The sequence below is a fragment of the Grampus griseus genome (genome assembly GCF_964374135.1).
Source record: "Grampus griseus genome assembly, chromosome: 2".
Taxonomy (NCBI): Eukaryota; Metazoa; Chordata; class Mammalia; order Artiodactyla; family Delphinidae; genus Grampus; species Grampus griseus.
The window spans coordinates 74,508,987-74,522,816 of record NC_139018.1 but is presented as its reverse complement, the minus strand read 5'-3'; the positions used below and the strand labels follow the sequence as shown (position 1 = coordinate 74,522,816).

Here is a 13,830-nt window from a genome sequence, read left to right as displayed (position 1 = left end):
TAGTTCTTCAAGAGCAAGACCAGTTTTAATCCACTTCTGCTAAGAACAAAGCCTCTAAGGCTCCACATGGGACTTCCCTGGTGGCGCAGTGGTTAAGAATCCACCTGCCAATGCAGGGGGCACCAGTTCAAGCCCTGGTCTGGGAAGATACCGCATGCTGCAGAGCAACGAAGCCCACGTGCCACAACTACTGAGCCTGCGATCTAGAGCCCGTGAGCCACAACTACTGAGCCCACGTGCTACAACTACTGAAGCCCGCGTGCCTAGAGCCCGTGCTCCACGAGAAGCCACCGCAATGAGAACCCCGCTCACCGCAACTAGAGAAAGACTGAGCACAGCAACGAAGACCCAACACAGCCAAAAATAAATAAATAAATAAATAAAAAGAAAGAAAGACTCCACGTGGGTGGGATGGCCCTTCAACCTCCCTCACTTTGAGTAAGCATTACGGATCCATCTCTATTTGGATCCACTCAGTTTCCCTCCTTATCCGTATAGCCTTTTTTTTTTTTTTCCATATAGCCTTTGATATTCTTTTTTTACCTTTGCCCAAAGGAAAATGACTAAAATCCTCAGATATAACATTATCACTTTATTCAGGAGATAATCAAGTATGATACAGGGCTGACACTGACAAATAGCTGTATAGAAAATTATACAAATCTGTTACATTTGCTAGAAGAGACTCTCATTGTAAACAAGGAAGAAAAACCAGGAGGGTGCCTAAAGGACTGCAGTGTTTTGAGCAAGTGTCCCCACGCTCCCTTGAGTGAAGGTGGGCTCAGGTGGAGGTGGCCCTTCCAGCAGGAAGAGGAGGAGGCAGCCCCTATGCAGAAGCTGAGCCTCCTGGCCCCACCCACACTCAGCAGCAGGCCTTGTTGAACTCCTGGAGGGCCCAGCGCTTGTTCTCAGTTGCCTGCTTGAGTTGGGTGTACTCTTTCACCAGCCTGTCAAACTCCTCCCCGAGGACCTCATAGGCGTTCAGGACCTGTCGGGACTTCTCCATGTCCTGCTCTTGTAGGTGAATGGCCCCCTCCAAACGGTCCCTAAAAGCCCAGGCACAGAAGATACAATATAAGGATCTGGTTCCTCAGAAACTACACGAGAATGAGAAGGCACTAAAATGAATGAGTCTGGAGGGTATGGGGACCAGCTCTGAATAGCTGCGTCAGGCTCTTGGGAGTTCTCACCTAATGAGACGATGAACTTCCACTTTCTCATCAGTGTAAGTGTCAGACAAAATCTTGAGCTCTTCCATCCTGACCGAGGGAAGAAAGAAATGTCAAGCTGAGGATCCCTAACAGCAGTAGACTTAGGAATGGGATCCAGGACCTGCCAATGGTCAAGGTCCTGTGTTGAGCAGTGACAGGATAAACAAGGTCATTCCAAATTCCCGAGCAATTTAGCTCACAGTAAACCACCTACTTCAGAGGGCTTTAAAATAAAAGACCCAAGAATGTTGACAGCTTTAGAGTAATCCAAAGGCTAATACTGCTATGTGACATTTACTGAACACCCACAGGGTGCCAGGCGCAATGGAGACGAAAGAGATGAGGGCGAGGGTTGGAGTGGGTGGTGTATGAGATGGAGTCCCTCAGATCCGCGGCGCTCACAGCTCACCGCAGCTTAAGGATCATGGCGCTGCACTTGACCTCCAGGTACTGGGCATTGATACGGTCCAGCTCAGACTGAGTCTTCAGCCGGTGCTCCTGAAGAAGCCTCTGCAGCAAGGCCAGGCAGCGAAGAAGCACCTGAGCACCCGGGAGGCAGGAGCAAGAGGGCGGCCATGAAAGAGGGTAGAAAAGAAAGCAGATCAGAAATCCCTGGCTTCCCCAGAGGGGCCCCTGGGGTCAGGGTAAAAAAGAAAGGAGGCCATCCCACCGCCCTGCCAAACCTGGGAGTAGGTGGCACTCTTCTTCTCCAGGAGCACCATCTGCTCCTTCTGCTGGCTCTTGGCATCCTGGCACTGCTGCTTCTCACCCACCAGGACCTCTGCGAGGTTCCATACCTTTGCTGCCTTCAGGGTTTCACTGTCTGAATCTGGGCAGAGACAGAGCGCTGGATAGGAAAACCCTAATTGCTCCTGCCCTTTGAAGGCCATGTTTCAGTGCCCCTATCCGATATCTAACCCTACAGATTCTGTCTTCCTCCAGGTTTTCTTCTGATGGCCTGGTAAAAACAGCCCAGTTCTCTTACTTTCCAGATTTGGCCCTTAATTCTTTTTTATTAATCTTTTTGTAAAAATAATTTATTTATTTATGGCTGTGTTGGGTCTTTTTTATTTATTTATTTATTTTATTTATTTATTATTTTTGGCTGCATTGGGTCTTCGTTGCTGTTCGTGGGCTTTCTCTAGTTGCACTGAGCGGGGGCTACTCTTCATTGCAGTGTGCGGGCTTCTCATTCTGGTGGCTTCTCCTGTTGCGGAGCACGGGCTCTAGATGCACGGGCTTCAGCAGTTGTGGTGCACGGGTTCTAGAGTACAGGCTCGGTAGTTGTGGCGCGTGGGCTTACTTGCTCCACGGCACGTGGGACCTTCCCGGACCAGGGCTCAAACCCGTGTCCCCTGCATTGGCAGGTGGATTCTTAACCACTGCGCCACCAGGGAAGCCCTGGCCCTTAACTCTTAAATCATAGAAATAAAGATAAGGTCAACTTCTATTAACCTGAATTTTACTCCCTATTTCATTCTGATTCTCTTAAGAACGAACCATGCTTCCCTGCAGCAAGAGGATGCTGCCACTTTGCTGAATAAAAGAAGTCTGTACAAAATTTCTTGCTTTTATTCTACCAGCAAGGAAACAAACAAGTAAACATTTCCAACGCTTCTCAGCTTCTGTCCCAAAGCTAAAATTCAAACACATTATTCTCAAAAGAGAAGACCAGGAGCCCTGAAGGCCAGCCATGAACAGAACACAGCCAGCACGCACCTGAACTGGGATTGTGGTAGCAGAGCAGAGTGAAACATTTCTTCTTGAGCTGCTCCTCCACTTCAAGCAGGAGCCGGGCTCTCATCCACATAAAATCCTACAGCCACAGAAGTGAAAAAAGTGAGATGTGGACAGACTGTTGGAACTAGAAAGATCCAGTGAATGAATATGTGATGACTAACAATCTCAATGATAACCAAAGAAAATGCATCAAGAGACATCAGGGAGATTAATTTTTAACCCATCAAATTAGCAAAGAATACAATGACTGTCAAGATCCCATGTTGATGAAAATGTGGGGACCTAGGTGCACTGGGAGCTCTTCTCTGGAGAGCAGTTTGGCAATACGTACCAGTGTGTTCAATGTGTGTAGCCTGTGACCTGGTGATCCCAATTCAAGCACTAACACTCGGAAAATAATCATACAAAGACATGTATGAACTACCATGTTCCTATCAGTGTGGTTTCTACCAGCAAAAATGTGGAAATAACCTTAAATTAATATCCATCAATAAGGTTAAGCAAATTATGCTACATCCATACAATGGAATCCTATCTGTAATTTAAACTGATGATACAATAAGGACTCTGAGCACTAACTATGTGCCTGGACACTGCTGAGAGTGCCTGAGGAAGGTGAGAGGGATAAATTAGGAGGGTGGGATTAACAATACACACACTACTATATATAAAATAGATAACCAACAAGGGCCTACTGTATAGCACAGGGAACTCTACTCAATATTTTATAATAACCTATAAGGGAAAAGAATCTGAAAAAGAATAGATATAAATATACATATAACTGAATCACTTTGCTGTACACCTGAAACTAACACAATATTGTAAATCAACTACACTTCAATTAAAAAAAAAAAAGAGTGCTTTAGGAGGTATCATCTTATTTACAGTTATTTGAAAAGTAATATATATACCTTAAAATAATCATATACTTGAAAAAAGTCCAAAATATATTGTGAGAACAGATTATACTCTCTATACAGGTATAGAAGGTATAATACTATTTATGTCAAGCTGTATATAATAATACTGCATTTATTTCTAGATTTAGTATTTCAGCTTTTACTTTCTTCCTTGTAATGTCTTTCTTACTTACTTGAGCTTGACCACCACGAACATGTTTCATTTTTATAGAAACAATAAAGCTTAACCAAAAAATGTTTAAATATATGGGAGAAATTAACCCATTTCCCTTCTTTGGTCCCAATATCTGCCCCCCGCCAACCTCTGAGGGTGGCATGAGCTCCAGAAGGTCCACCTTCTCCAGCCCAAGCAGTGGGGGCACCTCCCTCTCCTGGCTGGGACCTAAGAGCTGTGTCAGCTCAGTCACGAGCAGCCGCTGTTCAAGGGTCTCATGAAACTGAGAGAGAGAATAAAAAACAAAAAGAAGTTACTATAAAACTTCTCCCACTCCATCTCCTCCATCCTCACAAACCAGTTTTTCACACATCTTCAAAGTCCTCAAACGTGTCATCCCCTTCGGATGACTTCCCAGCTGCCAGTACTTTCTCCTGTCAATCTTTCTTTTCAAAACCCTGACAACACATCCACCTCTTCCCCATAACCACAGTCCCTTTCCTTCTTGATAACCACTACCCAAAGCTCCTATTTCCCCCAGATCATAGAATCAGTTGAAGCCATAGCTGGCCTCGTCATTCCTACAGCTGGTACCAATGCCTACTTCATCTCTCCTGCCTCACCTTTTTGTCCTCAGAAGTTAAATTTCTGTCTTGTGTCTTCACATAGTAATCCACAAGCAGCTCTTGAATGACTCTCTGTAAAATTTCAGACCTTAACCACGTTGTCTTATGCAATCGAACTTCCTTCCACGCCTAGAAAACCAAAAAAATCCCAGGTAGGAACCCCTCTTTCTCAGAAGATATTTCCTTCCTCCCTATTAGCCCTTCTCCCAGGGCCCTTACCTGAGCCTGCTCCTTTGCCAGTGTGAGGCTTAAGCCACTCTCGTCCATGTGTTGTGAGAGACTCAGCAGCAGTTTGCTGAAGTGTGGGTTCTGTAATAGGTCCTCTTCACTCAGGTTACAAGGAGGAAGCTGTTTGCTGCACACTTAAAGGGATGTCCCCCATAGGGACCAAAAAGCAAAGACAGTATGGACTCAATTTATATAACTGAGCATAACTCTTAGCTTAATACTCACTTCCAAAAAACCCCAGGTTTTTGGTAGGGAAGTTTTCTAAATCGAATGAAAATTTTAAGAAAATCAAAAAACAGGGAATTCCCTGGCGGTCCAGTGGTAAGGACCTTGTGCTTTCACTGCCGAGGGCCCGGGGTTCAATCCCTGGTCAAGGAACTAAGATCCCACAAGCCCCGTGGCGTGGCCAAAAGAGAAAGAAAGAAAGAAAAAAATCCACAAATAAACTAGAGGCAATACTCAAAGTAACAAGCATTTATATTATATACAAGGACATTAATCAAGAATTAGGCAATGAGTCTTAAAAAAACTAAGATCTTAGAAAATGGAAATGCAGTTGGAAAATATTAGACAAAGAGAATCAAGAATAAGGGACTCTTTGGTATACCACAGTACCTAAAATGCCTCATTCACACAGAATACCTAGAGCTCTTAAGGAAAAAAAAAAAACCACGTGTAAAGTTCCCTCGTTGTATGGGATCTCTAGTCGCATAAGCAAGACTGAGAGAAGGTATATTCTTAACAGTAAATAAAAAATTTAACTAACCAAATTCTCCTTATTGTAAATAGACTGAGTAACCCATATGGATGCAGAACAGCACATGCGTGAGAAAAAGTGCAAGAAGTCAGGATCCACTGTTTATTCCATATGCTCAAAGGGCTTTTTTTCCATCTCTTTTCCCACGTGCTTTCTGCTGAGGTCTTATGTTTTACTCCCACTCACCAAACACTTACATTTTCATTCTTTGGACCATCATACCAGAGTCCTTTTAGAGAATAAGAAATCTCTCTTTTTTTTCCCCCAAACGCATTGAAAGATCACTATGGAAATGGTCAAAATACAGAAGATTCAAGTTTTTGAAGGATTCAAGAAAGGATTTGAGATATGCAAAGAATTCAAGATATGGAAGGATCTGAGATTTTGGAGGACAAGATATGAGAAAATTCAAGACACAGGTAGGAAGGTAGCTTTCAAAAGTTCACTGGCCACGCTCATCTTCAGGATATGCTTGCTAACTCAGCGTGGGAGCATCTTGAAATTTTAGTCTACTGCACTAGCAGATACCGAACAGGAGTCAGTATAATCTGCCAATAAGAGAGTGTTTAAGAATCTTCAAGTATTCTAGTTTCTCTAGAAAGTTAGGCTTTTGCGCGAGAAACCATACTGGTGAACATTATAAATCCTTTTTTTATTTTTTTTGGCAACGTCGCATGGCATCTCAGTTCCCCAACCAGGGGATGAACCCAGGCCATGGCAGTGAAAGCGCCGAATCCTAACCACTGGACCACCAGGGAATTCCCCCTTTTTATTATAGACGACAAGACCCTAGATAAGACCTCTCTGGATAAGTCCTCAATCCTCTTTCAAATGGCTACACTTACCTTGTTGGAGTATTTCCATCCCTTCTCCAGATGAGCAGAAATCCCCGGATGCCATCTGCTTTTCTTGTGATTCTTATCTGTCCAACTGAGTGAAAGAAACAAAAAGATAAATAAACTGGCTTGGCTGCTCCAGAGAGACAACTACCTTGGGTTCAAATTTCTGTCATCTACAAGCTGGGGAGGAGAAACACCTCTTACAGGGCGGGGACTATGTCACACATCCTGGGTCCTGTCTGAAAAGGAGCCTCCTTGGGAAAGAAAACTTTCCAATTCACTAGTCTAAACAGGAGGATGGCCCCCTCCCCCCACCATTATGTCTAAGGTTAAAACTGAGCTGCTGCTTTCCAGTTATGAGTGAACTGGGAAAAGGGGGAAAAAAATCCAGGTCTGCTTTTTTCTCCAGTCAAATAAGCCAGCTATCAAATTCCACAATAGTTTCTTGTGCTTCTTTAACTTGTCCTTTCATCTGAGATCTGTTGGTAGTTTTTGATCATTAACTCTAGAAACATCCTTCTGGACTGACGAATCATTCCACACTTGAACAAAAACAACTGGTTTTCACATAACAGCATTAGTAAAGAGCACCTGGAGGAAAGAGCATGACAAGAAGACTGACAGGGAGGTCAGGGCCAGAAGAGGAACTCAAAGGTGTATTAATGCGTCTGAGGCCGGGAGGACGACGTGAGCCGTCGGTGTTTTGCCAGAACACGGAGTACACTGAAAAGAATGACATCAACACAAAAGGGCAGTAAAGATGGGCACAGTTTGGACTCTGTGGAGACAAAATTTTTCCCTTGACATGACTTCCCATTTTTTTCTTTCTTTGCTCCACCCCCTCCTCTCTGCAAAGTATCAAACTCCAAAGGGAAGCTGAGCCTCCCAAAGCAGAACAGACATAGGTTACTATGATTTAACACTTCATGTTCACAGAACATTTGGTTTACTCCCTGGTTTTATGAGTAACATCAAAGTAACTACTCATTTGTGTTGTAACATGGTCTAGAGGGGGACCGTAGCTGAGGTATCAGAATGCTAAGACTTAATTTGCGGCTCAGCCGTTGCTTCTGTGCGAATTTAAGGGAATTGATTTTTTGTGCCAAACTTTTTCCCACCTGCAAAACTGAGATAACGATTCCTGCCTTGGATGAGACATTAAGAATTAATAACACAATCGACTTGTCAACAAAAGCCACTACTTAGTGTTTTAGCATTCTGTTTATCACGGATCTAAGCCTGAAAATAAATTTTGCAGGGAAACTTCGCCCACGGAAATGAGGACCAACCCTAATTTCAAAAAAAGTCAGCTGTTCTTCCCTCCCTAGGGGAAGTGCCCACTTGGGGTTTTTTAGGGTGCTTTCCTCTACCCTTTTAAAGTGCTACAGGGCGTGAACGGTGGCAGCAATCAGGCTCGATTCTCCACCCTTTGCACTCGGACGTGTCTAAACGGTGATACAAGGACCGAAGCATTTAAATGTTCTGACTCAGGCGTCTTTTAAATTCTTAGATCTGTCTTTACACGCTGCACTGAACGTTAAATTGATTTTACAGGTATTTTCACAAGATGTGACCCTTACAGAGCCCGAGATGAATCAAAATGCGGCGCGGGCTCTCCAGCGCCTACTTTCCTTCCGCCTGGGCAGTCAAGGATTCCCAAGGCCGAGGGCGATCTCGGCGACCGGATACCGGGGACTGGCCGACTTAACCCTCCCAGCGCTCCTCTTCCCCGCAGCGCCGCCCGCCGACCCTCCGGAGCAAACCTGCACAGCGTGGGCAGCTGAAGCTCCCGAGGCAGTGCTGAGGGGGCTGGGGCGGGCAGGCCGGCGGCAACACCCGGCCCCCGGCCGCGCCCGGGCTCCGGAACCTCTCCCTCGGGCCGGGTTCAGGGGCTGCGGGAAACTAGGCCCGGGAGGACCGCGCGGGGAGGTCGGGGGAGGGGAAAAGGCCGAAAGCTCACGGGAGGCAGTGGTAGGGGGCGGGGCCCCGCTCGAGGCGGGAACGCAGGCTCCGCCCCCCGCCTCGCTCGCGCCCTTAGACCCCAACGGCCGGAAGACTGGGTGTTCGGAATCCGGGCTGGGAAAGGGAGACGTCGTAGGCAGACTTCTTTACCATTTCTCCTGGGTACCTTCCCCCATGTTGAGGGCAAACGTTGAGAAGACGGTAATAATTGCCGGCTTCTACTGAGGGCCCACAATGAGTCAGACTATGCCAAGAGTTTTACTTCCCTTGCCCCGCCCCGTTTAGTTCTTAGAGTGTCCTACGAGGAAGTCACTATCATACCCATTTTGCAGAGAGGAAGACTAAAGCGCAAAGAGGTTATGTGGCTTGCTCAAGGTCGCGGCCTGCAGAGTGTAAACCTGACCCAAGGGCCCGCTGAACCTTCCCAGACCTGCCGCCCACTGGCGCTGCCAGCCCTGCCCCTTGGATGGGCTTCCCACCCAATTTCCTCCCCCAGGCTCCTCCTCTGCCCTCTCCTTTACCTCTCATCCTTCACTAAAACCCCTGTCTTCCTTTTTTAGACTATGTGGACATTTATTGTTTGCTTAACCAGAAGTCTGGAGCTGGGGGTCCTAAGGCTTCTTAGTAGCTCCCTGGTATCAAGGTTGTTTACAGTTCTCTTCGCAATCCCCTCATGGTCAAAAGGTGGCTTCAGAAGTTCAAGGAGTACATCCTCTCAACAGCATCCCAAGCAAGATGGAAGGGGAAGAGCCTTCTTCCTGTAACAGTCAAGGAAGAAAATCTTTCCCAGGAGCACCCAGCAGACTTTCCCATATGTCTTATTGCCAGGTTGGGTCACCTGCCCACCCCTAGACCAGTGAGCTGGATGTCTTACATTTGCCCCCCAGATCCACCTTCTCTTCAACCTATGTAGAAGGTAAGGACTACCTCAGGACTTCAGGGTTCCCATATTCTCTGACTAGTATCAGCCAATGGGGGATCCCAGCAGGAGGTGGGAGGACAATTCCCCTGACTTCCTCTCTGGCCTTGACCTCAGGCTGGCTATGGACTTTGACCAAAGGTCATTTCTCCTCTCAGGGGGGGTCTACCCACCTCTCTCTGTCTTCACCCCCACCCACCCTTTTTTCAAAGTCGACTGGAATTAGGTGAATTATTTTAAAAATATTTGATGCTAAGTAAATTGCACCAAGGTTATGAAATCTCTTGCATCAGAGAAGCAGATAGTCTGGGGTAGAGGGAAAAGAATCTCAGGGCTAGATGTGCTGGATGGCAGAGAGTTTAACCTTTTCTTTTGGTACCAACTAGAGAATTCTGCTAGCAATACATAGGGAAATAGGGTGATCCAGTGCAGAAATCTTTTACCCCTGGTCATCTTGTCAACTGCCACCTTTCATGCTTAATGTTAAAGTGCTGTCATTTTCTAAGGCTTTTAAAGATCATTTATGCTTCCTCAGTTCTGTAGTGCAGCGTCATTAAATATCAGGCATAATGTCCCTAAGAAACAGCACTTGGAACAAAATAGCAAGCGTGCTTTGGTGACTCAGAACTGATCAGAAATCTACAGAAATTTCATGTCTCATAGTTGCCAAGTTTTCTAAAATGGTACTACAAAGGTTTGGCTAAGCAGATCTAAAGTACTGGGGGAATGAGGAGGTGAAGGGTACAGAGGCCTGTCTTCAGGTAGGAGGGCAGAGGGCCTTGGGAAGACTTGAATTGGATCAAACCTTCACATGCAATTATCTGTTCCATCTGTGTCTCTAACAAACTGTGTGACCTTGGGTTTCCGGTTCCTTATCTGTCAAAAGGAAGAACTAACATATTTCTAGCTCCTCCAATCTCACAGTGTTGATGTAATGATCAGATGAGATAATGGCTGAGATAATGCTTTGGAAAGACTGTCAAAGTGAGGTGTTTTACAACTGACACTTATTAAGCACTTATTAAGTGCCTTGGGAGAGACACAAAGATAAATAGGACTCAGTCCCTGCCCTGAAGGAGTTCATAATCTAGTTCAGAAGATAAAACATATGAAAAGCAAACAGTACATGGCAGCAAAAAGGTGTCAAAAGAGCAGTTTAGAATATAAATACCAGAAAAAAAAAAAGAACATAAATACCAGAGAAAATTGAAGAAGGTACAGAACTCTTTCTGCAGGAATGGATAGGGAAGACTGAAATAAATCTTCTCTTAGCTGGGCCTGAAATGAGAGGAAATTTGGATCATTTCGAATGGAGGAAACATCCCAGCAAGTGGAGGCAGAGACGAGGAGTCCAAGCTGCATCCTGGGTCCAAGAGGAGACCAGACCAGGTGAAGTGAAAGACTTCACAGGCCAGTTCTACTTAAGACGAGAAAGTTGAGCCTATAGACCATCCTGGCAGCTAAGACTGCAGTGGAATACCGAAAAAGGATCTTACAATCGACACCATCTGGTGTTCTTGAGCAATAAAGAATTGCGAGAGAGGCCCTAGAATTCATTCTCTTTCTCTCTTCCCATCCCTCCCTCCCTCTCTATCTCTTTGCTCTGGATTTTTTTAAAAACAGCTTTATTGAGGTATTTTGCATACAATATTTAAAGTGTACTGCTCATTAAGTTTTGACATAACTATACATCTGTGAAACCATCACCGCAATCAACATAGTGAACATAGGCGTCATTCCCTAAGTGATTACTTGTGCCCCTTTGTAATTCCTCTCTCGGGCCCCTCGCAACCACTGATCTGCTATCTGTCACTGTAGATTAGTTTGCACTTTCTAGAATTTTATATAAATGGAATCAAATAAAGATGTACTTTTTTTTTTGTCTGGCTTCTTTTACTCAGCATAGTTAATTTTGAGTTTTATCCATGTTGTTGCTACTCTTAATAATTCATTTTTTTTCAGTTCATGTTTTTATTGTTGAGAAGTGCTACAGAATCCTCTTTAAAACCTTAATTTGTTTGGTTTTGTATTTAAGAAGGTGCTTCCTCCATGACCCCAAGGTACCTATCTCGGTGCTTGGCATACAGAGGCACTTATTTGTTGAAAGGATGAATTTTTGACCACCCCACAGTGCTAATACCTTATATAGTTTTGTTTGTTCCGTGGGATGCTTGGCCTTTATAGGCCTGTCTCTTCATCACTGTTGTTCATCTCACCTTCTGCTATACCATATGCAAAATACAATCGCCCACTTCTTAAATGTTCTTTAATGATAAAGCCATGAACATGCTCAAGTATTCCTGAGCTAGACTCTGGTGGAGGAGGGGGTGTTAGGGGGGAGGTGGAGAAAGATAAATTAGGCATAACTCGTGTTCACAATCTAGCTCTACCTTCTTGAAGACATTGCTCTTGATTGAGGATTCAAAACAATATTCAAAAACATATTCACATATGTTTTAACGATAATAAATGTAAATGGGAGTCTGAGAAAAAGTCTACTTAGCCTTTCAGACTTGGGCCATTCCTTTGCTGCATTGTTTAGAATTGCAGAGAAGAATGGAGATTTGCTGAGAATATTGCAGGGACTCTGCCTCCCATACCCTAGCCAGGAAACAAAACGCTGCTCCAAAGATAGAGATTTTGGTTGAGCATTTAGGATTCTACTTATCAAACTAATGGAAAGTTTTTTGTTTTTTTTTTTTTAATGGAAAGTTTTGAGTAGAGTATTTTCTCCCACTGAAAATTTGGGCTTACATAACCCGTTTCAAAGCTAGGACATTAAAATAGCCATTGAATTATGGAACCATGCTTAACTAAGCAGTTGTTTAGAAAAAAAATTTTTTAAAGCCATACCACTTTGGGGAATTCCCTGGTGGCCTAATGGTTAGGATTCAGTGGTTTCACTGTGGAGGCCTGGGTTCGATCCCTGGTTGGGGAACCGTCCCACATGCCATGCAGCGTGGCCAAAATAAAAAATAAATAAAAATTAACAAACAAACAAACAAAGCCATACCACTTTGAAAGTATCTGAAGACAAGTAGCAGGAATATATTATGGTATTATGGACTCAGAGCTAGTTTCAGGAATAAAAATTTTACAGGCAGTCAAGAGATTTCAGAATTATTTTCAAGGGTGTTCACTGGAAAATGAAGTTATTCAGAGCCACAACTATTGATTAAGCTAGAAAATTTCATGCCCATTGTAAGTACATGATTTAAGGAGAAACCAGGTGGATAAAGAAAATATGTAATCAACCTATGACATCAAATGAAAAATTTAGAACAAATGTTCATAATGTGCCACTTTTGCAAACGCTTAACCCTTCCAAGGGGCTTTCAAACCCAGCGCTGTGGCTTCAAGGGTGGCCTGACTGTTCATGGAAACTTGTTATACAAACTGGAATGAGCCTGGTTTTACTGAGATTCTGTTGTGAGCTAGGATATAAAGAAGGCCTGATAGGAAATTTTGGATCTCAAAGAAAAGCTGAGAAGTTTGGCTCAAAAAATGGGACAGATTGAAACCATTTTTACCAAAGGAATATGAAACAGTTAAAGGAAATTGACTCAGAAGAAGACTCATATCATTTTGAAAAGCTAGACATGAAGCACAACGTGTTCAGTTCTTGTTATAACCGACTGAGTGTGGTGCTGTAATGCGTAAACACGTACCAGGCTGATAAAGTATTTCCCTGGGCTTTAAACTGATGATGACACTGTCTCATACTGAGCTGCATATGGAAGAGATTTTCTCCTTTAAAAATTGTGTCAGAGCCAGTGGGAGAAATAGACCTACCAAAGGGCATTTGGAGTTTCATGCTTGGGAAGAACATACACTGTAAATATTGAAACATCTCCTATGATTAAGGTGTTATGCAAAAAAAAAAAAAAAAAAAAGCAAATCCTTGAGGAAGTTAGCAATTTAGTATACTTTCTATATTCCATTTACCAAAGAGAAATTTTGCCAAACTAATTTATAGTATTCAACCATGGTAGCTAAGTAGATTATGTGTTACATCTGGGTTTCCCATGACTGGGTTGCTGTATAAAAACACAGGCACAGATATTTCTGGAATGCATGCTTTTCTTGGGCAGCATTTCAAAACTAATTTATCAGTATTTTCAAATGATTAATAATGGGAGACTCTATGGATGGGGAGCCCTTGATCATCCAAATCAAGGGTTACTGACTCACAAGTCTATGGGAGGGCTTCCCTGATGGCGCAGTGGTTGAGAATCCGCCTGTCAATGCAGGGGACACGGGTTCAAGCCCTGGTCCAGGAAGATCCCACATGCTGCAGAGCAACTAAGCCCGTGCACCACAACTACTGAGCCTGTGCTCTAGAGCCCGCGAGCCACAACTACTGAGCCCACGTGCTACAACTACTGAAGCCTGTGTGCCTAGAGCCCGTGCTCCGCAACAAGAGAAGCCACAGCAATCAGAAGCCCCCACACTGCAACAAAGAGTAGCCCCG

The 13,830-nt window shown here is 44.2% G+C and overlaps 1 protein-coding gene across 3 annotated transcripts; it reads right to left on the bottom strand.

Annotated features, from left to right (window-relative positions):
- Positions 1 to 579: 579 nt before the first annotated feature.
- HAUS4 (HAUS augmin like complex subunit 4) lies at positions 580 to 8,402 on the bottom strand. 3 transcript variants are annotated; one of them, XM_082648112.1, is made up of 10 exons: positions 8,242 to 8,402; positions 6,485 to 6,569; positions 4,874 to 5,016; positions 4,652 to 4,783; positions 4,177 to 4,311; positions 2,931 to 3,027; positions 1,895 to 2,040; positions 1,621 to 1,751; positions 1,191 to 1,259; positions 580 to 1,046 (listed from the first exon to the last, which is right to left on the bottom strand). In XM_082648112.1, the coding sequence occupies exons 2-10, from the start codon at positions 6,537 to 6,539 to the stop codon at positions 863 to 865; spliced, it is 1,092 nt and encodes a 363-aa protein (XP_082504238.1). In that variant the 5' UTR covers positions 6,540 to 6,569; positions 8,242 to 8,402; the 3' UTR covers positions 580 to 862. The 3 variants fall into 3 exon arrangements, with proteins under 3 accessions (XP_082504238.1, XP_082504239.1, XP_082504240.1); XM_082648113.1 differs by lacking the exon at positions 8,242 to 8,402 and adding an exon at positions 7,070 to 7,179; XM_082648114.1 differs by lacking the exon at positions 8,242 to 8,402 and having other exon boundaries at positions 4,874 to 5,042; positions 6,486 to 6,517.
- Positions 8,403 to 13,830: the final 5,428 nt, after the last annotated feature.